This window comes from Myotis daubentonii, chromosome 3 (assembly GCF_963259705.1).
Source record: "Myotis daubentonii chromosome 3, mMyoDau2.1, whole genome shotgun sequence".
Lineage (NCBI taxonomy): Eukaryota > Metazoa > Chordata > Mammalia > Chiroptera > Vespertilionidae > Myotis > Myotis daubentonii.
In genome coordinates, this window is record NC_081842.1 from 190,969,504 (window position 1) to 190,992,245 (window position 22,742).

Here is a 22,742-nt window from a genome sequence, read left to right on the forward strand (position 1 = left end):
ATTCATTTTTTGCCATTCGCTTAGATTTCATTATATTTTCCAGATCAGTGGAACTGTTTGCTCTTTGTGCTCTATATCTTTGCTCGTGTTGCTTTTTCTATCTTAAATGACCCCTTTCAATCTCTAGTTGTTGGTTCTCACTCATGTTTCAGGGCCATTTGATAAGAAATTTCCTTTGTGAAACCTTTCTGTACTCTTCTCCCCATCTAGATGGGACTTGTCTCTCGTTTAAACCATTATAACACCAGAGTCTGCCTTTTTTAGCACAGTTGCCAATCCCAGACTGAAGTTCTTTCAAGACATGGGTTGTCTTCCTTCTCATCTAGCACAGTGTTTTGTACATAGTAGGTGTTTGGCCAATATATTTTATACTGAATATAGCTTTGAACCAGGATGGCTGCAAAGAAAAATTCTTTGCACCAAAAAAATATGCATCATAAAATCTGCAAATAAAGTGACTTGTGTGCGAGAATTGCTTCCTGAGAGATCTGGTGTATTGGTTTGGAGCCTGGGTTAAGCTGCATTAACAAAAACCTCTTCAGTGGCTTCACAGTCACACGGACCCGGGCTGATGGAAACCCCATTTGACATGATATTTCCATGATAATTTTGATCGACTGAAAGATGGTGCTCAGGGTAACTGGCTTTTAAAGTTTCTGTCCCAAAGTGGCATATGTCACTTTTATTCACATTTCATTGGCTGACATGGCCATGCCTAACTTTAGATTTAAATTATTTTTAATTTATTGATGGGAAAGGAAGAGAGAGAGAGAGAGAGAGAGAGAGAGAGAGAGAGATTTGTTGTGCCTTGACCAGGAATCAAACCCATTTCCTTGGCATATCGGGATGATGCTCAATCCATCTGAGCTCCTTGGCCAGGGCTGGCCATGCCTAACTTTAAAAAGCACAGGGCGTTGCAGCCTTGGCACATGCTTGGGAAGCAAAGAGCCAGAAATGACTTGTGAATAGCACAGATGACTGTTACATCTCTGTGGGTGTCATGGCTCATAGAAGATTAGAGGTAGCAAAAGCAGATTGGCTACTAGAGACAAACTTTGACAGTAGCAAGAAACAATAGCTCAACTAGGCCTGGGCATGCAGGTGGATTGGGAACTCCATTATGAGCATTATACGTGCTCACAGGATACAAGGGCAATCCGTTATACCCCAGCGCAGTCATTCCTAAGGGGACACTGTTTCACAGCATCCTCTGTGATGAGCACAGGAATGGTCATGAGGCATCCACAGAAGTTAAATTACATTTAAGATATTCAACTTAAGCCAGGCCAGGCCGGTGTGGTTCAGTTGTTGAGCGTCGATCCATGAAACAAGAGGTTGCTGGTTTGATTCCTGGCCAGGGCACGTGTCTGGGTTGCAGACTCCATCCCCACTAGGGGGTGTGCAGGAGGCAGCTGATCAATGATGTTTCTCATCGACGTTTCTACCTCTCTAAAAATCAAATAATAATAATTAAAAAAAGCCCAGAGGTGTGTAATAACTTGAGATACATTTTCACTTGAATGGTTAACATCAAAAGGCATCTTACTTCAACCTTACTGGTTTAACTGGGCTCAGTTGAGTCTCTCCAACTTTGATAACTGGGGAGGAGATTTCACTTTTGATGAAGAATAGAAGCATAGGGTGCTCTTTGGAGCCTTGGTTCAGGAGATAAGGCCTGGTTTGAAATCTTGGCTCTGCCACCAATCGTCTGACACTGAGCAAGTGCCTCCTTCTTGAGCCTGAGTTTCCTTATCAATGAAGTGCAGTTAGGAGGATTCAGTGCGTTTGTTGATGTAAAGCGCTTCACACAGTCCCTGTCAGAGTACGCACTCATGGTCATGTTTATTGTCATCATCAGCGGTGGCAGCAGGATTTGAAGAAACTGAGAAATCAGGTAAGGCGACTCCGGGGATGTAGGTAGAAGGTCCCCCCAGGGCTTCCTGCCGTTTTTTCCCTTTCTTGGATAGCATTCTTGCCATCTAGCTTACTTTACTTAGTTGTATATATGTTTGTGTCTCCCACTAGACTAGGCACTCTTGTCATCCCACAAATATTTATTGAACACAAGTTCTGTGCGAGGCTCTATGCTAGGTGCTGGCATGATAAACATGAGAGGTATGTCCCTGGCCTCCAAGACCCTATAGTGCGGTGGAACCAGAAGCCAGTAAAGTAGCAGTTAGAATACATTGTAACAAGGGTGTTTGTGGGTCCTGTGGGACTCTCCTGTATTCACACTGGGAATATAAATAATGGTTTTCCAGAAGTTAACACCTAACCTCAGTCTTGAAGAATCACTAGTTATTAGCTGGGTGGATGTGGGTTTAAAAGGCTTTTCAGACAGGAAACAATGTATACAGTGGCCTAGATACACAAAAGAGTGGCTGCATCCTGAAGATGCTTGAATGGTAAGAGATCAGGCTGTGTTTGGGGAGTGTGTGGAGGCTGCAGAGTCAGATGGTGAAGGCTTTGTAAGTCCTGGAGTTACAGCTCTGTGTTGCAGATGATCAGGAGCCACTTGAAGGATTCAAAGGTAGGAAATGATCAGCTTTACCTTTTCAGAAGATTACTGCACGCGAAGGAAGCAGAGTAGCGAATATCCTATTTCCCTGACATGGGAAGTTCTGAGGTTTGCAAACATAGTACCGTGCCTCCTACACAAGAGCCATAAAATATTTATGTATGAGGAGAGATTAGAATGAGGTGAGACTGGCGGGAAGGATACCAGTTAGGCCGCTGCAGTAACATGAGGACTGTGCCCATGTCCTCCCTAGGAGTAGAAGAGAGGACTATATATGAGTCAGTAGGCCAGGATTTTGGTCAGGGCTTCACCAGTTTCTATGGTGTAACTATGGGCAGAACCTCTGTTTCTTCTTGGTTCTGGTTCTCAAATTTGTTAAATTGGGATTAAAATACCCATCTTTCAAGGTTGCTTGGCTCAGTGAAATGCATAGGTTCTGTGCTGTTAGACATATCCTATATAATAAAAGCCTAATATGCTAAGTGTCCGGTGGTCTGGTTGTCCGTTCAACCAATCAAAGTGTAATATGCTAATGATATGCTAAGGTTGCTCAATTGCTCGCTATGATGTGCACTGACCACCAGCGGGCAGACAGTCGACCGGTCAAGCAGTTGCTATGACATGCACTGACCACTAGGGGACAGACGCTCCGACTGGTAGGTTAGCTTGCTGCTGGGGTGCAGCCGATTGGGACTGAGCCAGACGGGCCGGACACGCCCTGGAGCCCTCCTGCGGTCCCTTCCGGCTGGCCAACCTCCCATGTCCTTCCCCAGCCCCCATCGTGCACCGGTGGGGTCCCTCGGCCTGGCCTGCGTCCTCTTGCAATCCGGGAGACCCCTTGGAGGATGTCGGAGAGCTGGTTTCATCCTGATCCTGCAGGCCAGGCCAAGGAACCCCACTGGTGCACGAATTCGTGCACCGGGCCTCTAGTACCTCTTATAATAAAAAAAAAAACCCTGGTACTGTGCTATTAGACACATAAGATACCTCTTATAATAAAAGTACTAGCTTTAGAATTCCTAATGTTTAGTATATTACCTGGTTCATAATAAGTGATCATTAGCCTTAAATCCCACCACCTAGAGATAACCATTGCCAACATTATTGTTTTACTTATACATCTTAAATGATTGATGCTGCTAGTTTGGGAGTGTTACGCCTGAGGGAATTATTCTGAGATCGAGAAGGGAAGAATTGATATGAATATCATACCAACTTAAACATTCTTTAAGTGCCAGTAGATTGCATATGGCTATTCAGCTGTCCCAGCCCTCACTCAGAAGTCCCACATGCATGTGTGCATACACTTGTGACACTGATGTTATTATGTGCTCACTGCTTGGGCTGCTAAAATGTATGCCCTTTTCCTTCAGCCTGTCGTCATTGTTACTGTTGCCTGCCTCCCCCTGAAATGTTGCTCCTCCTCAGTCTTCTGAACATGTTTTTAAAGACAGTAATGGGGTTTTAATTTAGATTTGTTCTCCATTAGGTTCCTCCCTGGTCATCCTGGCTGACAGGAATTCCTCCTCTCTGAACTCCTGTACAACTTAATTTATGTTATTCTGATTGAATGTCATCTACTGCCTTATTATTTGTCTACATGTCAGTAAATTTCCCTTTTTCTTGATGTCAGTTTTCTTACAGAACAATGGAAAGATGGCATGTTAATGTATTCTTAACATGACTGGAAAAGCCACTGAAACCTTGTGTTTGAAATATGTTGAACATAGGTTAGAAAATTCAGTTACTAAGTTTTAAAGTGTATATCAGTGATTCTCAGACTTCTGGGTCTCAGGACTCCTTTACAAATTAAGAAATTATTCACGACTCCAAAGAACTTTCAGATGTGAAAGTTTTTATTTTTTACAGAGAGGGATAGAGAGTTAGAAACATCGATGAGAGAGAAACACTGATCAGCTGCCTCCTGCACACCCCCCACTGGGGATGTGCCCGAAACCCAGGTACATGCCCTTGACCAGAATCGAACCTGGGACCCTTGAGTCCGCAGGCCAACGCCCTATCCACTGAGCCAAACCGGTTAGGGCCTTTTACATCTTTTTTTGCAACGAAAATATAAGGATAGAAAAATTGACACATTTTCAAAATGTACTCAGCATATTTTATTATTTTAAAGTTTCCACCTCTTGTTAGACCTCCTTTATTTTGAAAGGACAGATGTGTGTATTTTTGGAATATCTGCTAGGTACATCCTTCTAATAGACATTTGTCATCCCAGAAGAGGTCATTTCATTGAACTTGGAACACTAGTATTTTTGTACGAGAAAAATATACATATGCTCTTTAAGTCCCAGAAATCTTATATGCACTTGACCAGATGATAACCAGAGAACTTCTTTGAGCTGCAAGAGTTTCATGGTTACTCACCATCTCATTGTCAAGTTTGGTTGTGATCTTATTGAAAAGATCCGTTTTTTTCTGAAACTGGCCACATTGATGTTATGGTGTGGCACATGAACTGCACTGCATCACAAAACAAATGAGTGATGACACCACCGCCCCCCAGGCTGTGGAGCTTCCACACTTCCTGAACCCCATGTGCCACAGACATATGACATAGGGATTGTGTGAGGAGGCCAGTGTCAATAAAGTTCATAAACAAGAGTTCTGGTATTTTCTTCTTTAAAAAATAATTCTTTATTGTTGAAAGTATTACATATGTCCCCCTCCCCCCCATTAACCCTCTCCCACGTGCCCCGCCCCGCCCCAGGCCTTCAGCACCCTGTTCTCTGTGTCCATGGGTTATGCATACCTGCATACAGGGTCTTTGGTTGATTACCTCCCACCCACCCACCCTCCCCCGCCTTCCCTCTGAGATCCCGCACTCTGTTCCATGCTTCCATGTCTCTGGATCCACTCCGTTCATCGGTTTATTTTGTTACTTAGATTCCACATACGAGTGCGATCATGTGATACTTGTCTTTCTGTAGCTGACTTATTTCACTTAGCATGATACTCTTCAGGTTGAGTGCTGGTATTTTCCTTTGCTACCGTGGTGAATCATTTTGCGTACCCTTTGAGATAACAGTTGGCTTGCTCTGTCTGTGGATTCAGTCAGCAGAGGCTCAAACATTTGGGGCGTGGGGGTGGTGAAGTGTTACGTTGTTGCTGACATGTACTATGTAGTTAGGAATAGATAGTTGAGTCTGTGCTGAACATGCACAGACTTTTTTCTTGTCATTATTCCCTAAGCAATACAGTGTAACAACTATTATTTACAGTGCATTAGGTATTATAAAAAGTTTGGGGTGATTTAAAGTATATGTGGGAATGTGCATAGGTTTTATGCAAATTCTCAGCCAACTTATGTAAGGCCCTTGGGTATCCACGGAATCTTAGGGCTGTACATCCTTTGTGAAGCGAAGGGCCTGGCTGTTACGTGGTGTCTTCTTGCTCTCGCCTGAGCCTTCTCCAGGCTGCCCTCCATGTTGTTACTTGAGTGACCTTTCTACAATACAGATCTGACAAGGTCATTTCTCTACTTAATCCCCTAAGTGGTTCTGCACTGCCAGTGGGATACATTTCAGACTCCTTGGCGTGGCCTCCAAGGCCTCTCCTAGCCTTTTGCTGCTTCGTCTACTTCGCTGAAGCTTTTCCTAACCCTCACAGCCAGTTACTAATTTCCACTATCTCCTAATGCCTGTACCTTGTTTATACTCTAGCTGCATGCATCACACTGTGTTCCCACTGCTCTACTCAGGTGCATAATAATGGCTTCCGCCTGGACTGATAAGATGGCATAGCTTCCAGCGTAGTTCAGTATAATAATTCTGCAATATTAATTTCTTTCCCTGCTTTTTTTTTTTTTTTTTTAAAGATATGGGCAGATAAATAGTATGGAACTACTACCTAGGTCTAAGACATCTAAAGTCTCAGAGAAATAATAGTAATGAAAGGGAACATTTATGTCATATATTCTTATGATATATTTCACACATACAAGAACAGAACAATGTGGTGATGCCTATCATTAAATCTTAATATTCCTATTGTGTCAGGTTTTTTAAAAAATAAATAGAATATTACATTTCCAGCAAATGCCTCCTGTGTATTTCCTGCCAGTCTCCCTGTTTCACCAGAGAATACACTGTGTTGAATTTAAAGTGTTAAATTCTCACACGTGTTCTTATGCTTTTGCTACATGTTGTGTGTCCATATACAGAACGTAGCAGAGGTTGGCCACCTGGCCTGCAGGCTTTATTGAAACACAGCCATGCCCATTCGTTTCAGTATTGGTATTGACTGTTTTCGTGCTACAATTTTCTGCTGCTAGTTTTCTGGACATATTGCCACCTCCCTTTAACACTAGCCATCCTTTTATTTCATTTGGCCCGGCAAAGGAAGGTTATCTTTTCTAACATTCCAGGTAAACTTTCTCAAGACCGATTGCATTCAGCATTTTAAATCTTTCACATAGAAGTCACCTTTCTCCAGTTAAAAACAGTATGCCTAGAACCCTTATCCTCTGAACACCATTCAAAAAATCAGCAAAAACCCAATAAAACCAAACCTTCACAGCTCCTATTCAGAAAGTTGGGTTTTGGTTTGAAAAAAAAAAAAAAAGATACAAAATGAAAACTAAAGCTTTTGTTTCCTTGGACTTTTACCACCCCCCTACCCCCCCACGCCCCCCCCCCCCCCCCCGAGGCTTTTTCTTAGTACTTCTAAAGGGAGCATTTGATCAGGGACAACATATTTTTCAGCTTTTCTGTCTTCTATTTTCTAATACATTTTTATTGATTTCATAGAGGAAGGGAGAGGGAGAAAGAGATAGAAACATCAATGATGAGAATCTCTCCGCTGCCTCCTGCACACCCACACTAGAGATCGAGCCCGTAACCCAGGCATGTGCCCTGACCGGTAATCAAGCTGCAACCTCCTGGTTTGTAGGTTGACGCTCAACCACTGAACCACACCGGCCATGACTGTTTTCTATTTTTTAAACCTTGGTAGATATCTGAGTTCTAGTTAGAAAGTCACTGACTGCCCATATTTACAGGAGCCTGGGTTCAGTCAGGAGAATGAAACCACATGGTACTTTGAGCAGGTAAACTTTAGTGTAAGAATTATTAGCTATAACAGAATTGGAGCAACACGAGACAGGCTGATAAGAAAGAATCAAGCACATAGGAGATGCCCAACATCATTAGCCATCAGGGGGATGCAAAGCAGAACCACGGCGAGATGCTTACCCCTTCGCCCATCTCCATCCATTTTTGCATATCTTTGTTGGTTCCATTTGCTTGGTTCTGTTTCTCAGATACCAGTTATGCTTAGGCTGGGTCTCCTGTGACTGCCATTGCTACATATTTTTGGGGGTTTGTTTTGGCATTCCTTTTAAACTTATTTTTCATGTTAACTTGCTCTTTTTTTTTTTTTTTAATCCAGCATGGCCTTCATGACTTGTATTTTCAGCAGTGTCCACTATGCTCTCTTTTATTGAAGATTTTGTTCACTTTTATGAGGGCTAATTGAATTTTATTTTTAAAATGTTGTCTTACTGGTTTTTCCCTGAGCTCTGCCTTTAATCTCTCTCGGCTCTCAGTTTGCTCTTGGCTTATAGAGCCACTTGGGTGTGGGCCAGCTGGGAGGATCTTTGTTAATGACCTTTATCTGTTCTGTGACAACATTTTTTCTACCATGTTCCTCCTTCCCCTTCCCCATTCCTTTTTTCACTTTTGTTGCAGTATTTTTGTTTAAATCCTGTACTGATTCCTTCTTATTACTGTTCAGATAAACTCTTGCCTCTTCAAATGAAAAATATTATATACCTGAAGCCAGGTCATTTGGATTTGAATTCTGGCTCTGCCATTTGCTCACACTATGACCTTAGGTAAGATAATTTGACCTTTCTGGGAATGATAACTTCATAGGATTGCTGAGAAGATTCAGTGAGTTAAATCATATAAAATGCTTAGAACTGTAGTTGGTTCATAGTAAGTGATCTATGAATATTAGCAGTATGAATTATTTTATCTCTTACATTGACTTGCAGTTAGAAAACGCACAGTTCTTCTGCATAGGATAATTTAATATATTGCATATTAATTGACTACTTAAATCTGCTTAGTCATGCATAAAGTCTGAATAGGAGGTGTGCATTCAACAAAAATGTTATAAAAAAATTAATGAGCTTTTCAGTAACTTGTTTGGGAAGCTGGATAATAAATAGTACATAATAACTTCTAATTAGCTTGCCTCAAAAATATTCACAGGAGACATGCTCAGGAAATACTTTGTGGTTTTTGCTCTGTGTAATTTTATTATAATTGAGTTCATATCCATTATGGCTGATATTTGAAAGTTGGCAGAATTCTGACATTTCAGACAAAAAGTTGTTGCCTGGTATAATTCTGGAAAAAAAAAAAAAAAAGAACAAACAAAACCACAAACCCTATTGTAGGATGTTTCAGAAATGACAGGAGTTTTGTGAGTTTGTTTCAGTGAGTTTAAATTTCAGTTTTCTTTTTATGGTTAATTATAATAAGCTAGCTTTATGTACCTTACTTCCTTTTTACCTTTTTTGTGCATACTATTACTGACTATTCGGTCAGTGAACAGATAATTTTTGAATACCTAGCAGTGATACAATAGACATGTTTCCTGCCTGGATTAATCAGAATATAAATGTTTAACAAATACTCTTCTATATATATAAAAGCCTAAGCAACCATCGACCGGTAGCTATAATGCACACTGACCATCAGGGGTTAGATGCTCAATGCAGGAGCAGAAACCACAGGCATGGAAACATGGAACAGACTGATGAATCTCAGAGGAAGGGAGCAAGGGGGGAAGGCGGGAAGAGATTAACCAAAGATTTTATATGCGTACTAGAGGCCTGGTGCATGGGTTCATGCACCAGTGGGGTCCCTCAGTCCGGCCTGTGCCCTCTCGCAATCCGGAACCCCTCGGGGGATGTCGGAGAGCCAGTTTTGGCCCGATCCCTGCGGGCCAGGCCGAGGGACCCCACTGGTACACGAATCTGTGCACTGGGCCTCTAGTAAGATTATAAGTGCATTAAGTAACGGGATGGGAATATACAGGGGTTGTGAGAATTTATAAGAGGGAGACCTAACCTGAAGAGTAGAGGCAGGTGAGGCTCCTCAGGAATTAGCCTTTAAGCCGAGACGTAAAGAATAATCGGGAGTTGGTTAGATGAAATGCTGGGCTCAAGGAGGATTTAGCCTGACGTTGGGAGAGAACCTGTTCAAAACATGCCATGTTGCAGATCACAGAGGGGAGGTGGTGAGAGATGGCAAGAGATGTGGGACGAGAGGTGGGCAGGGGCCAGATTATGCAGAGTCTTTATTTTATTTTTTTATTGATTTCAGAGAGGAAAGGAGAGGGAGAAATAGAAACATCAATGATGATGAGAAAGAATCATTGATCAGCTGCCTCTGGCACGCCCTGTACTGGGGATTGAGCCCACAACCCAGCCATGTGCCCTTGACCAAATTGAACCTGGGACCCGTTAGTCTGCAGGGGGATGCTCTGTCTATTGAGACAAACTGGCCAGGGCTATGCAGAGTCTTATAGGCCTTGTTAAGGGGTTTGGGACTTACCCTACAGATAGTGGGAATTTTACAAAGTGAAATAAATTCACATTGGCTACTATGTGGAGAATGAATTAGGATCAAGAATAGATATGGGAGGCTTATTAGGAGGTTATAGTAGTAGGCCAAGCAAAAGATTATGGTGACTTGAAATGGGATGGTGGCAGGATGGATTTCAGAAGTATTTAACAGGCAAAACTCATAGGACCTGATGATTGATTATATTTGGAAGGTGAGATGAGAGTGAGAAGATTGGTGTCAAGGATAATTTCCAGGCTTCTGACAAAAACATCTGTGAAGGTGTTGCCTTTTATTGAGATAGTGAACACAGGGAAAGAGGAGGTTTAAAGGGAAGTCTGAGGCATCTGTGAAACAGCTAGATCAAGCATGTCAAACTCGCGGCCCATGGGCCGCATACCTCGTTTATTTGGCTCGTGTTAGCCTTTGAGTTTGACGTGCTTGATCTTCGTATAGAGTAGGAAGTTAAAAAATGGACATGGAACTTAGAGATATCTAGACAGAATATGTAAAGTTTGGGATAATGATGGTAAACGAAGTCACAGAAGTGGAATGAGATTGCCTTGGAGCTATCTGTAGAATGAGAATTTAAAAAAGCCTTAGCATTCCAAACTTTTCTCTATATTTAAAATTTATATACATATAAATTTTATATATATATATACATAGACATACACAAATTATACCTCTAGTATATATTACTTTTTAGAATGTGTACAAACTATATTAATTATGTCTACATTGGGCCACTAATTAGAAATTTATTTAATTTTAAACACACTGTTGCTATGCCTTAGATGCTATGCTGTAAAATGCAGATGATTCAGAGACCTAAGTTATGGATTCTGCTTTTAAACTCTGTGCTGATTCTTTGCAAAGACAAAAATAAACAACTTTTTTTATAAATGCCGTGACAGAGGTAGCATGGGGTGTTACGGGAGCGCACACAGCCAGAGGAGAGGGCTGTGTTTAAGGAAAGCGTCCCGAAGGAGCTAAGACTTGGACAGAGGCCTGGAAGGTGGGTTGGCATTGCGAGGCAAAGAAAACAGAGAAGCGGCTCTCAGCACCATGCGGTATCTCTTCTCACAGTTTCAGATGCCAGGCGGAAGCCAGGTCGGATCGTGTTGGTTTGAAGAATGGACAGGAAGTGAGAAGACCGACGACGCCTAGGGCAGGGGTCTGAGTTGGATGGTCTTAGTGTCCTCTGTGCCTTGCACAATCTCTGGCACTCGTGTTTGTGGCATTGGTTTTGGACAGAAGAGAGACACCCCCTCTGAGATAAGATGAGTATGTGAGCAGGGGCTACGTCCAGACTGCTGTGCGCCTGGTCCACGCTGAGGAGCCTCCTGTGAGCAGCCGCCCCTTCACCTGTGTGCCTTTATGGCTGTGCAAGGCGGCCAGGAGCATCCCACCAGCCAGAAAAGTCCTCAGCACTCATTGGTTAGCCTTTTATGTTTCATTCTAGTCTATTTTTTAGTTGAGTATATGATACTTTTGTATCTTAATATTATTAAAATATTTTCAAGACGGTTCTGGAAGTGACATCACCATGGCCGCCCAAAGAAAACCCAAGTTCAGTTCAAACTTCTCTTGGTTGGTGACGGTGGGTCTGGGACAGTGACCTGGGTGAAACATCACCTGACGGGTGAATTTGAGAAGAAGTACGTAGCCACCCTGGGTATGGAGGTGCACTCCCTCCCTCGTGTGCCACACCGACAAAGGGAACACGGCCGGCCCGGAGAAGTTCAGGGGACTGCGAGACGGCTGTGACATCCATGCCCCGTGAGCCATTGCAATGTTTGAAGTAACTTGGAGAGTTACTGAGAAGAATGTGCCTAACTGGCATAGTCACCTGGTGCCAGTGTGTGAGAACATCCCCATCGTGTTGTGTGGCAACAAAGTGGACATCGAGGACAGGAAAGTGAAGGCAAAATCAATGGTCTTCACCGAAAGGAGAATCTCTGGTACTACGACATTTCTGCCAGGAGGAACCGCAGCTTTGGAAAGCCCTTCCTCTGGCTTGCTGGAAGCGAGTCGGAGACCCTTGCTTGGAGTTTGTTGCCGTGCCTGCTCTTGCCCCTCCAGAGGTGGTCGTGGTCCCAGCACTGGCAGCGCGGCGTGAGCACGATCTAGAGCAGCGGTTCTCAACCTGTGGGTCGCGACCCCTTTGGGGGTTGAATGACCCTTTCACAGGGGTCGCCTAAGACCATCGGAAAACACATATATAATTACATATTGTTTTTGTGATTAATCACTATGCTTTAATTATGTTCAATTTGTAACAATGAAATTGGGGGTCACCACAGCATGAGGAACTGTATTAAAGGGTCGCGGCATTAGGAAGGTTGAGAACCACTGATCTAGAGGTTGTGTTCAGACCACCGCCCTCCCGGACGAAGATGACGAGCTGTGAGAGGGAAGCTGGAGCCCCGCGTCAGAAGTCTAGTTTTATAGGCAACTGTCCTGTGATGCCACTTTATTATATAGCGAAGCAGAACCTGTGCTGGATCCTTGGGATGCCGAAAGAGAGGAGTGGGCTTCAGAGTGAATGTGGCAGTTACAAATACCTTCACTTTTTGGACCTGCATGTTTAGCTATATTGGAACACAGTTGTTTTCTTATAAAAATGCTGCAGTCGAATCACAATACTCAGTGGTGAAACCTTGTTTGTTACTGTCATTCCCGTTTCTTTTCATTTAGAATCAGAATAAAGTTGTATTTCAAATATCTTAAAAAAAAAAAAATATATATATATATATATATATATATCTACACAAATAAAACAGAAACATGGTAATTGGCGTACGACCGATACCCTTTTCATTGGCTAATCAGCGAGATATGCAAATTAACTGTCAGCCAAGATGGCGGCCGGCAGCCAGGCAGCTTGAAACTAACATGAGGCTTGGTTGCCTCAGTGACAGAGGACTCCAACATTCCCTGCCTGCCGCTGCAGACCTCTGAGCGGGCAGTTTAAGAAACTCTGTAACAAATACGCCCAACTTCAGCCAGCAGATTCGCAACATTGTAAGCAAAGGCCAGAAACCTACTTTCAGCCGGAGGCCTAAGAGCTGGAGCCAAGCCTCAAGGTAAAGCTGGCCCAGAATTAAAAAAAAAAAAAAGGAAAAAAAGGAAAAAAGGAGCGGTTGGGAGCTTCAGTCACCCCCAGCCTGAAAACAGCCCTCAGCCCCTCACCCAGACTGGCCAGGCACCCCAGTGGGGACCCCCACCCTGATCCAGGACACCCTTCAGGGCAAACCAGCCGGCCCCACCCATGCACCAGGCCTCTACCCTATATAGTAAAAGGGTAATATGCCTCCCGGCACCGACCGGGATCAGCATGACGGGGCAGCGCCCAAACCCCTGACCGCCCTGCGGCTCTGTGTGTGACAGGGGACGGGGCCACAACCTCCCTATCCACCCTGCTCTGTGCCTGATAGGGGGGAGCTCCCCCCCCCACGGGCCCTGCTCTGTGTGACGGGTAGAGCCATAATCTCCCCATCAGCCCTGCCCTGAGTGTGAGAGTGGCGGCGCCCCAACCCCCTGATCCGCCCTGCTCTGTATGTGACAGGGGGGAGCTCCTCAACCCCCTGATGGGCCCCGCTCTGTGCATGACAGGGTACGGAGCCCCAACCCCCGGATTGGCCCTGCTCTGTGCGTGACAGGGGGTTGCTCCACAACCTCCCCATCGACCCTGCCTTGAGTGTGACAGGGGGCGGCGCCCCAACTCCCCAATCGGCCCTGCTCTGAGCCCGACCAGGGGCTGCACCTAGGGATTGGGCCTGCCCTCTGCCACCCGGGAGCAGGCCTAAGCCAGCAGGTCGTTATCTCCCGAGGGGTCCTAGACTGCGAGAGGGCACAGGCCAGGCTGAGGGACCCCCCCCTCCCCCCCGAGTGCACAAATTTTTGTGCACCGGGCCTCTAGTATATTCATAAACGTCTATTAGTAAAGTGGCTACATAATCTCTTATTTGGATTGGATGTCTATTCGAACATTTCTTTGAGCATTTAGTTTAAAAACATTTTTCTTTTTTTAACTTTTATTTTATAAATAATTTTAGACTTAAAAAAGTTGCAAAAATATTACAAAGAACTTCCACGTATCATACCTTCAGCTAGTTTATGGTAGTGTCTCTCATAGTTCCCCGTTGCAAAGTTAACTTTTTCCCTCTCTATAATTAATAAGTATCTTGTGGGGAGGTACTTTAAGACTGTACTATATACGATCCCATTTCTCAAAATTTTACCCACTAATTTTAGCATCCTTTGCTTTTTTTTTTTTTTAGCTGAATTATGGTGGCTTTTCTAATTACATTATCCCTTCTCTGTTCATTACTTGGCCTTCCACTCCACAGGAGAGTTCTCTCCACATTTATTGCATCTTGGTTAGTGGGTTATAATGCTCCAGATCTGAGCGTTATAACCCCTGAGCCCCTTGAGCTGGCTTCTTTTCCGTTTTACCTGTCCTCACTCTGAGCATTTTCCCTCTTTCAGGCACAGCAGTTGGTTTTGCTATCTGGTAAAGCAAATCCTCATCTCGTTATTTTCACTTAAAGTAAAATCTTGGCTTCTCTTGGGCATGAAGTATTTGGATTAATTTTATATTTAAAAAATAGTCATGGATTTTGACTGGAGTTAGACAATTTATAGAGAACTGACATTTCAGAAGAACTGACATATTTCCATGATTGAATCTTCTCACTTAAGGAGCCTATTTTATCTCTGTATGTATTTGTATCTTTTATGTCCTTCGGTGAAAATCTTGCCCATTCCCTCCTAAGTTTATTTTTAGATATTTCATAGATTTTGTTGCCATCATAAGTGGAATTTTTCCCCTTTACATTTTCTAATTGGTTATTGCTGGTACAGTTTTTAGGAAGCTTTTGATTTAGTCTCATAATCACTTCCTTCCTATTAGTTATAATGCTTTTACAATTGACTCTCTTGGCTTTTCTAGGTAGACAGTTATATAACCTGCCAGTGATAACTTTTTATCACTTCATTGATAATATTTATACATAATTTCTCTTTGTATGTTATCTCATGGCTAAGATATCTGAGTGTGGGTGGGGAAGGGTGATCTTGGGAATTCTTCTTGACTGATGTTACATTTAAGGGAGTATCAGAGAATGTGCAACAGGTGAAGGCAGGTGGTGGAGAATGTATTCCAGACAGGCTCAGGGGAGAGGAACAGTATGCCAGTGTTCAGTGAATAGATAGAATGGCTAGAGCATAGGACACACATGAGGTTGGGAGAAGCAAGAGAGTAAATGGGGCACAGTCTGAAGCTGCTGGATTCTGAGAGCAATTACTTTATTCTAAAGGAAATGAGAATTTAATGAAAGGGATGTTAGGTAGAATGGCCCCCCAAAGATGTTCATGCCCTAATCCCCGGAATCTGTAAATACGTTACCTTACATGGCAAAAAGGACTTTGCAGATAAAATTAAGGCTATGGATCTTAAAATTGGGGCAGGGAGGAGGAAATTATCCTGGGTTATTTATTTGTTTGTTTATGGTTAATCCTCACCCAAGGATATTTTTCCATTGATTTTTTTTTTTTTGAAAATATATTTTTATTGCTTTCAGAAAGGAAGGGAGAAGGAGAGGGAGAGAGAGAGAGAAACATCAATGATGAAAGAGAATCATTGATCGGTTGCCTCCTGTACGCCCCCTACTGGGGATCAAGCCCACAACCCAGGCATGTGCCCTTGACCAGAATCGAACTCGGGACCCTTCAGTCTGCAGACCAACACTCTATCCACGAGCCAAACCAGCTAGGCCTCCATTGATTTTTAAAGAGAGTGGAAGGGAAGGGGAGAGACAGAGAAAGAGAACCATTGATGTGAGAGAGACACATTGACTGGTTGCCTCCCTCACGTGCCCCAACTGGGGCTGGGGATCAAGCCTGCCCAAGGCTAGGGATTGAGCCTTGACTGGAATTGAACCCTAGACCCTTCAGCCTGCATGTGCTCACATGCTCTATCCACTGAGACAAACTGGCTAGGTCCCGAATTATTTATTTAAATATTTTTATTGATTTCAGAGAGGAAGGGAGAAGGAAAGAGAGAGGGAAACATCAGTGATGAGAGAGAATCATTGATCTGCTTCCTGTACGCACCCTACTGGGGATCAAGCCCACAAGCCAGGCATGTGCCCTTGACCAGAATTGAACCCGGAACCCTTCAGTCCTCAGGCCGACACTCTAGCCACTGAGTCAAACCAGCTAGGGCATGGATTATTTATTTTTTCATTGATTTTAGAGAGAGGAAGGGAGAGAAGAAACATTGATGTGAGAAACATTGATCGGCTGCCTCCTGAATGCACCCCGACCAGGAATCGAACTGGGATTGAACCTGCAACCTAGGTATATGCCCTGAGCAGAATTGAACCCAAAACCTTTTGGTGTACGCTCCAGCCAACTGAGCCACCCCGGCCAGGGCTATCCTGGGTTATGCAAGTGGGCCCCATCTAATCACATGAGCTGGAAAAGCAAAAAAGTTTATCTGGCTGGTGGTAGAAGGGGAAGTTGGAGAGATTCAGAGTCAGAGGAACTTGACCTACCGTGGCTGAGGGGGGCCACATGGAAAACATGAGAAGGAACGCAGGAGCAAAGACTGTCTGACAGCCCGGCAAGGAAATGGGACCTCTGCCCTTCAGCTGCAAGGAACTGAATTTGGCCAACAGCCTGAATGACCCTGGAAACAGATCCATCTCTTGTCTCCAGAAAGCCCTGCCGACTGCTTGGTTTTGGCCTTGTGAGACTGTGCAGAGGACCCACCTACAAAACTCAGAGAAAATAAATTTGTGTTCTTTTAAGCTGCTAAATCTGTGGTACTTTGTTACAGCAGCAGCAGAATACTAATACTGAGGGGTTTAGGTAGGGAAGTAATGTCAAATTTTGTGTTATTAACAGACGACTGCTGTGCTGTGTGGAAAATGGATTTGGGAGAATGCAAATTTGGAGGCAGGGAAACTTGTCTTTTGGCATATAGTGGTCACAAGGAGGGAGGGTAGTGATGGTGGGGAGGGGATATGATTTGATACTTATTTGGGAGGTTGGGATTACCAGAATTTGGTCATTGATTGGATGTCAGGAATGAGGGAGAGACACGACACAGATGACTGCTGAGTGACTGGTGAAGCTGTCCTAGACACGGATGAGCAGGTGGGAACGTGCCGCGTCATGAACTTACTGGTAATTCCAGGTTCTTCATTTGAAAATTCTTCTATAAAGACTTACTTCAAGGCAGAGTATATCAGTAAGATGATTGCTTTTTCTTTTCAGACCTCAATTGGTTTTGTTTTGTGGTTTTGTTTTTTAGGTCATGTAGGACGTTGTAAATCATGTGAAGATGGGCCTCTTGGTGTTTGTGCGCAATCTGCTGCTAGCCCTCTGCCTTTTCCTGGTCCTGGGGTTTTTGTATTATTCTGCATGGAAGCTACATTTTCTCCAGTGGGAGGACTCCAGTAAGTATGGTCGCTCTAGCCTATCCCCCGAAAAGCCTGTTGCAGATCAGCGATGGGGTTTTCACGGAGCTGCAATGTTCCCAGATTCTTCAGAGATGGGCAGTGAGAGTAAACTAGCCATTTCTGGGATTTAGGCTTAGAAGTTGACTACTTTTGTTACTGTAAGTTAAGAACTTACAAAAAAAACAAACAAAAACAACAACTGCATGCCATGGCAAATTCTTATATGAACCCAGTGAAAAAGTGCTATTTTTCAATAAAAACTAGAACGGTACTAGTACTTCTAGTCCTTGGATGTTGTTCTTAATGACTGTAGTGTATTGCCGCTCCCATTGGCCATTTATTGCCTTAGGGCTTGGGAGTGAAGTTGGTTTTCTTTTGCCCTTCAAACTTCATCTTTATCTTTTCCTTGGATTTTCAATTTAATATTGTCTTTGTTTTATTTTCCTAAAGAAGATCTGTCTGCTTCATCTTTGTAGCCTTTGCTGGTCCTGAACTTGTGCTGGCTTTCCAGTCAATAACTCCTAATCCCTTTCTTCCATTTGTACCTCAGGCCTCATGTGTCATCCAGCATGTTCTGTATACCTGCCCGAACCCTTCTGACTTGGTTTCCGTTCACCCAGTGTTGCCTGTGTTGTGGTTTAGGCTTGCCGTTGAAGGTTTGCGCTGAGCAACACCAGCTTTGCACATTCTCTTTTTGAACACAAGTAGTTTTCCTTTGGTTCTTTGGTCTGAAGGCTTGTTGCAGGAAATACCAGGTAGTCTGTTCTGATTCCTAGTCAATGTCTCTTCTCTAAAGTGGTTTTATTTTCCCAAACATCTACCTGATAAAAGTGTAGAATTCACTTGAGAGTAGAGTTAGTCTCTCAATGTGAGGTTAAAATGCTAGAATGAGTTGGAAGAGGCATCTGACAGTTGGCCTCGTGTTGAGACCTTAACATGGGAACTGTTCCTATGAAGTAGTTCACTTATTTCTCACATGGCCCAAACTACTGAAGCAGTTGCAAGCCAATTTTTAAAATACAGTGTTATGTCTTTATTGTTTTATATGGAATGTTTAAATGCCTTTTAACTGCTTCGCTTATAATTACCAGTAATTACTTTGTGTTTCCGGAGTTTACTTAAATTTGTGTCCCAACTTATTTTTAAAATCAAGGAGACTACCCACAATAAGGAGTGTTTATATCAGTGCAGTGCAGAAGTCTGTGGTTAGAGGCATTGTCTGTAGCCATAATGGATAAATTAATCTGTATCCATAAAATAGATGGAAACATGTGCAAGGGATGGGGGTCTCTGTTTCCGATAAGAGCTACTGACCTGTAGAAGACAGAATCAAGGATTAGATAATATTTTGCTGGAGAAGTTAAGAAAGATACTAACTTTATGGAAGACCTGTTGTTTGTCAGGCCTCATACATTTAATTTTATTTAATTTTCTTCTTACTATAACCATATGAATATGCTATTATTATCTCTATTTTCCAGTTGAACAACTGAAGTATTTAGTTTCATTAGTTTATCTAAGTTACACAGTTAATGGCTGTTGGAATTTGTCAAATGCTTTTTCTGCATCTATTGTTATGATCATGTTTTTATCCTTTAATTTGTTTATGTGGTGTATCACATTGATTTGTGGATATTGAACCAATCTTGCATCCCAGGAATAAATTTCACTTGATTATGGTATATGATCTTTCTAATGTATTGCTGAATTAAGTTTGCTGATATTTTGTTGAGTTTTGCATTTATGTTTATCAGGGATATTGGCCTATAATTTTCTTTTTTTGTAGTGTCTTTGTCTTTGTTATCAGGGTAATGCTGGCCTCATAAAATAATTTTGGTAGCCTTTTCTCGTCTTTAATATTTGGAATAGTTTGAGAAGGATAGTTTTTTTGTGTGTTTTTTTGTGTGTTTTTTTTTAGAGACAGTAGGAGGGAGGAAGGAACGGGAGAGAGACACACACACACATCAATTGGTTGCTTCCCACACGTGCCCCGACTTGGGCACGGATGAGCCTGCAACCAAGGTATGTGTCTTTGACCAGGAATTGAACCCAGGACCCTTCAGTCCATGGGCTGATGCTCTAACCACTGAGCAATCAAACAGGGTGAGAAGGATAGGTATTAATTTTTCATTGACCGCTTGGTAAAATTCTCTTGTGAAGCCATCTAGTCCAGGACCCTTATTTGTTGGGAGTTTTGATTACTCATTTGATCTTTTAATAATTATTGGTCTGTTCAGATATTCTGTTTCTTTCTAATTCAGTCTTGGAAGATTGTACAGTCCTAGGAATTTATCCATTTCTTCCACATTGTCCGATTTGTTGTTATATAATTGTTCGTAGTATTTGTTTTTTAATAATGGCTTTGTTTTCTGTGGTGTTGGCTGTCATTTCTCTTTCATTTCTGATTTTACATATTTGGGCCCTTTTTTTTCTTGATGAGTCTGATTAAAGGTTTATCAATCTTGTTTATCTTTTAAAAGAACCAGTTATTTGTTTCATTGATCTTTTCTATTGTTTTTAAGTCTCTCCTTTGTTTTTTTTTTCACACTATGATTTTTATTATTTCCTTCCACTTACTTTGGGTTTTGTTTGTTCTTCTTTTTCCTTTATATGTAAGGTAAGGTTTTTTTTTGGAGATTTTTCTTGTTTCTCAGGGTGGTAGGTCTGTATTGCTATGAATTTCTCTTTTAGAACTGCTTTGGTTGTGTCCCACAGATTTTTGAGATCATGTTTTCAGTTCTGTTTGTCTCAAGGTATGTTTATTTTCCTCTTTGATCTCATTTGTATCTGTTCATTATTTAGTAGCTTGTTATTGAGCCTCCATGTGTTTTTCAATTTTCTTCTTATGGTTGATTTCTAGTATCATATCATTGTGATCAAAGAAGGTACTTGATAGATTTTAGCCTTTTTAAATTTATTGAGACTTGTTTTGCAGCCTAACATGCAGTCTGTCCTGGAAAATGTTTCTGTGCACTTGAAAAGAAGGTATATTCTATTGCTTTTGGGTGAGATGCTCTAAAATTATCTGTTAAGTCCGTTTGATCTAATGTGTCATTTAAAACTGCTCTTTCCTTAATTTTCTCTCTGGATGATCTATCCATTGACGTCAGTGGGGTGTTACTGTCAGTCTCTCCCTTTGTTTGTCAATGTTTACTTTATATACTTAACTGTTCCTACATTGAGTGCATAGTCAAAAACAAATGTTTTAGAACAGATTGAATTAGAAACTGGTGAAAATCCAAATTTCTTTTATTAACTTGTAAATTAAAGAGATTTGCCGAAATGTAAAACTACGCTTTCCTACTTTTTCTGTTTCAGAAAAGTTATTTTTTCTATTATTAATTTTAAATGAATTCATACTTTTAAAATGTTTTAATATAACAAATCCTATCTAATAAAGAGGGAATATGCTAATTGACTGCCCTGCCTTCAAAGATGGTGGCACCCACAGCCAATAAGGAGGGAATATGCTAATTGAATGCCCCACCCTCAAAGATGGCGGTGCTAACAGCCAATAAGGAGGGAATATGCTAATTGACTGCCCCGCCCTAAAAGGTGGCAGTGCCACAGCCACAAGATGGCTAGCAGGGGAGGGCAGTTAGGGGTGACCAGGCCTGCAGAAGAGGGCAGTTGGGGACGACCAGGCCGGCAGGGGAGGGCAGTTGGGGGCGACCAGGCCGGCAGGGGAGGGCAGTTGGGGGTGACCAGGCTGGCAGGGGAGGGCAGTTAGGAGTGACCGGGCCAGCAGGGGAGGGCAGTTGAGGGCAATCACGCCTGCAGGGGAGGACAGTTAGGGGCAACCAGGCCTGCAGGGGAGGGCAGTTGGGGGCGACCGGGCCAGCAGGGCAGGGCAGTTGGGGGTGACCGGGCCGGCAGGGGAGGGCAGTTGAGGTGATCGGGCCAGCAGGGGAGGGTAGTTGGGGGTGATCAGGCTGGCAGGCAGAAGCAGTTGGGAGCAATCAGGCAGGCAGGCAGGAGAGCGGTTGGGAGCCAGCAGTCCTGGATTGTGAGAGGGATGTCCGACTGCCGGTGTAGGCCTGATCCTATAAATCAGCAGTCGGACATCCCCCGAGGGGTTCCAGATTGGAGTGGGTGCAGGCTGGGCTGAGGGACACTCCCCGCCCCGCCCCCCCCCCTCCCCGTGCACAAATTTTGTGCACCAGGCCTCTAGTATTAATAAAATCATTCATCCACATACACAAACACTTTGGAGTCCTTAGTAAGTTTTAAGAGTGTGAAAGGGTCTAATATCAGAAATCTAAGAACCACTGTATTCTTGAGTCTTCAAAAAAGTGGAGTTCAGGGATTGGGGGACTTTCAGAAGTGAGAGTGTTTAGGGATTGGTTGACCTTTAGCTGTGGATTCCCAATTACATGAATAAGGCTGTTGTTGAATAGGATGACTTTCAGAACAGTCGTCACTGAAGTGAAGCTGTTGTTGATGGATTTGGTTGGGTTTTAAAGTAGTTCTGGTGGTTACTTTTTGCTATAAGAAAAAAACAATCAATGCTCTTTTTGATGGTTAGCAACCTTTTATTCTCAATGGAAAAAATGGGAAAGAATAGAAGGCATAACTCTTATAATTCAACAATAAGAAGACAATCCAATTTTTAAAATGGGCAAAGGACCTGGATAGCCATTTCTCCAACAAAGATATACAAATGGTCAATAAGCACTTGAAAAGATGTCCAACATCATTAGTCACTAGGGAAATGCAAATTTGCAGTGAGATACCACTTAACACCCACTAGAATGGTTATAATAAAAATGACAGATAATAGCAAGTGTTGGCGAGGATGTGGAGAAATTGGAGCCCTCATACCCAGATCGTGGGAATGTAAAATGGTGTAGCCATTTTGGAAAACAGTCTGGCAGTTCCTTAAAAAGTTAAATATAGAATTACCATTTGACCCAGCAGTTCCACTCCTAGGTATATAAACTCAAGAGAAATGAAAACATATGTCCACATTAAAACTTGTATGTGAGCTTTCATAGAAGCATTATTCCTAATAGCCAAAAAGTGTAAATAACCCAATAGTCCACCAGCTGGTGAATGGGATAAATAAAAGTGGTATGTCTGCCGGCGATTTTCAACTGGTGTGCCATGGCAGGCATACTGGTGTGCCACAAGAATTTTTAAAAAACATGCAATACCTTACTA

At 42.8% G+C, this 22,742-nt stretch overlaps 1 protein-coding gene and 1 pseudogene across 4 annotated transcripts in view; both read left to right on the top strand.

The window, feature by feature from the left end:
* ST3GAL3 (ST3 beta-galactoside alpha-2,3-sialyltransferase 3) overlaps window positions 1–22,742 on the top strand; it is a 166,812-nt gene that overhangs the window by 2,627 nt on the left and 141,443 nt on the right. For all 4 annotated transcript variants that reach the window (XM_059689882.1, XM_059689884.1, XM_059689883.1 and 1 more), the window contains exon 2: window positions 17,435–17,579. In XM_059689882.1, the coding sequence (XP_059545865.1) occupies window positions 17,465–17,579 (115 nt within the window). In that variant the 5' untranslated portion in view covers window positions 17,435–17,464. The remainder of the gene's footprint in view (window positions 1–17,434; window positions 17,580–22,742) is intronic.
* LOC132229776 (GTP-binding nuclear protein Ran-like) lies at window positions 11,653–12,778 on the top strand (annotated as a pseudogene).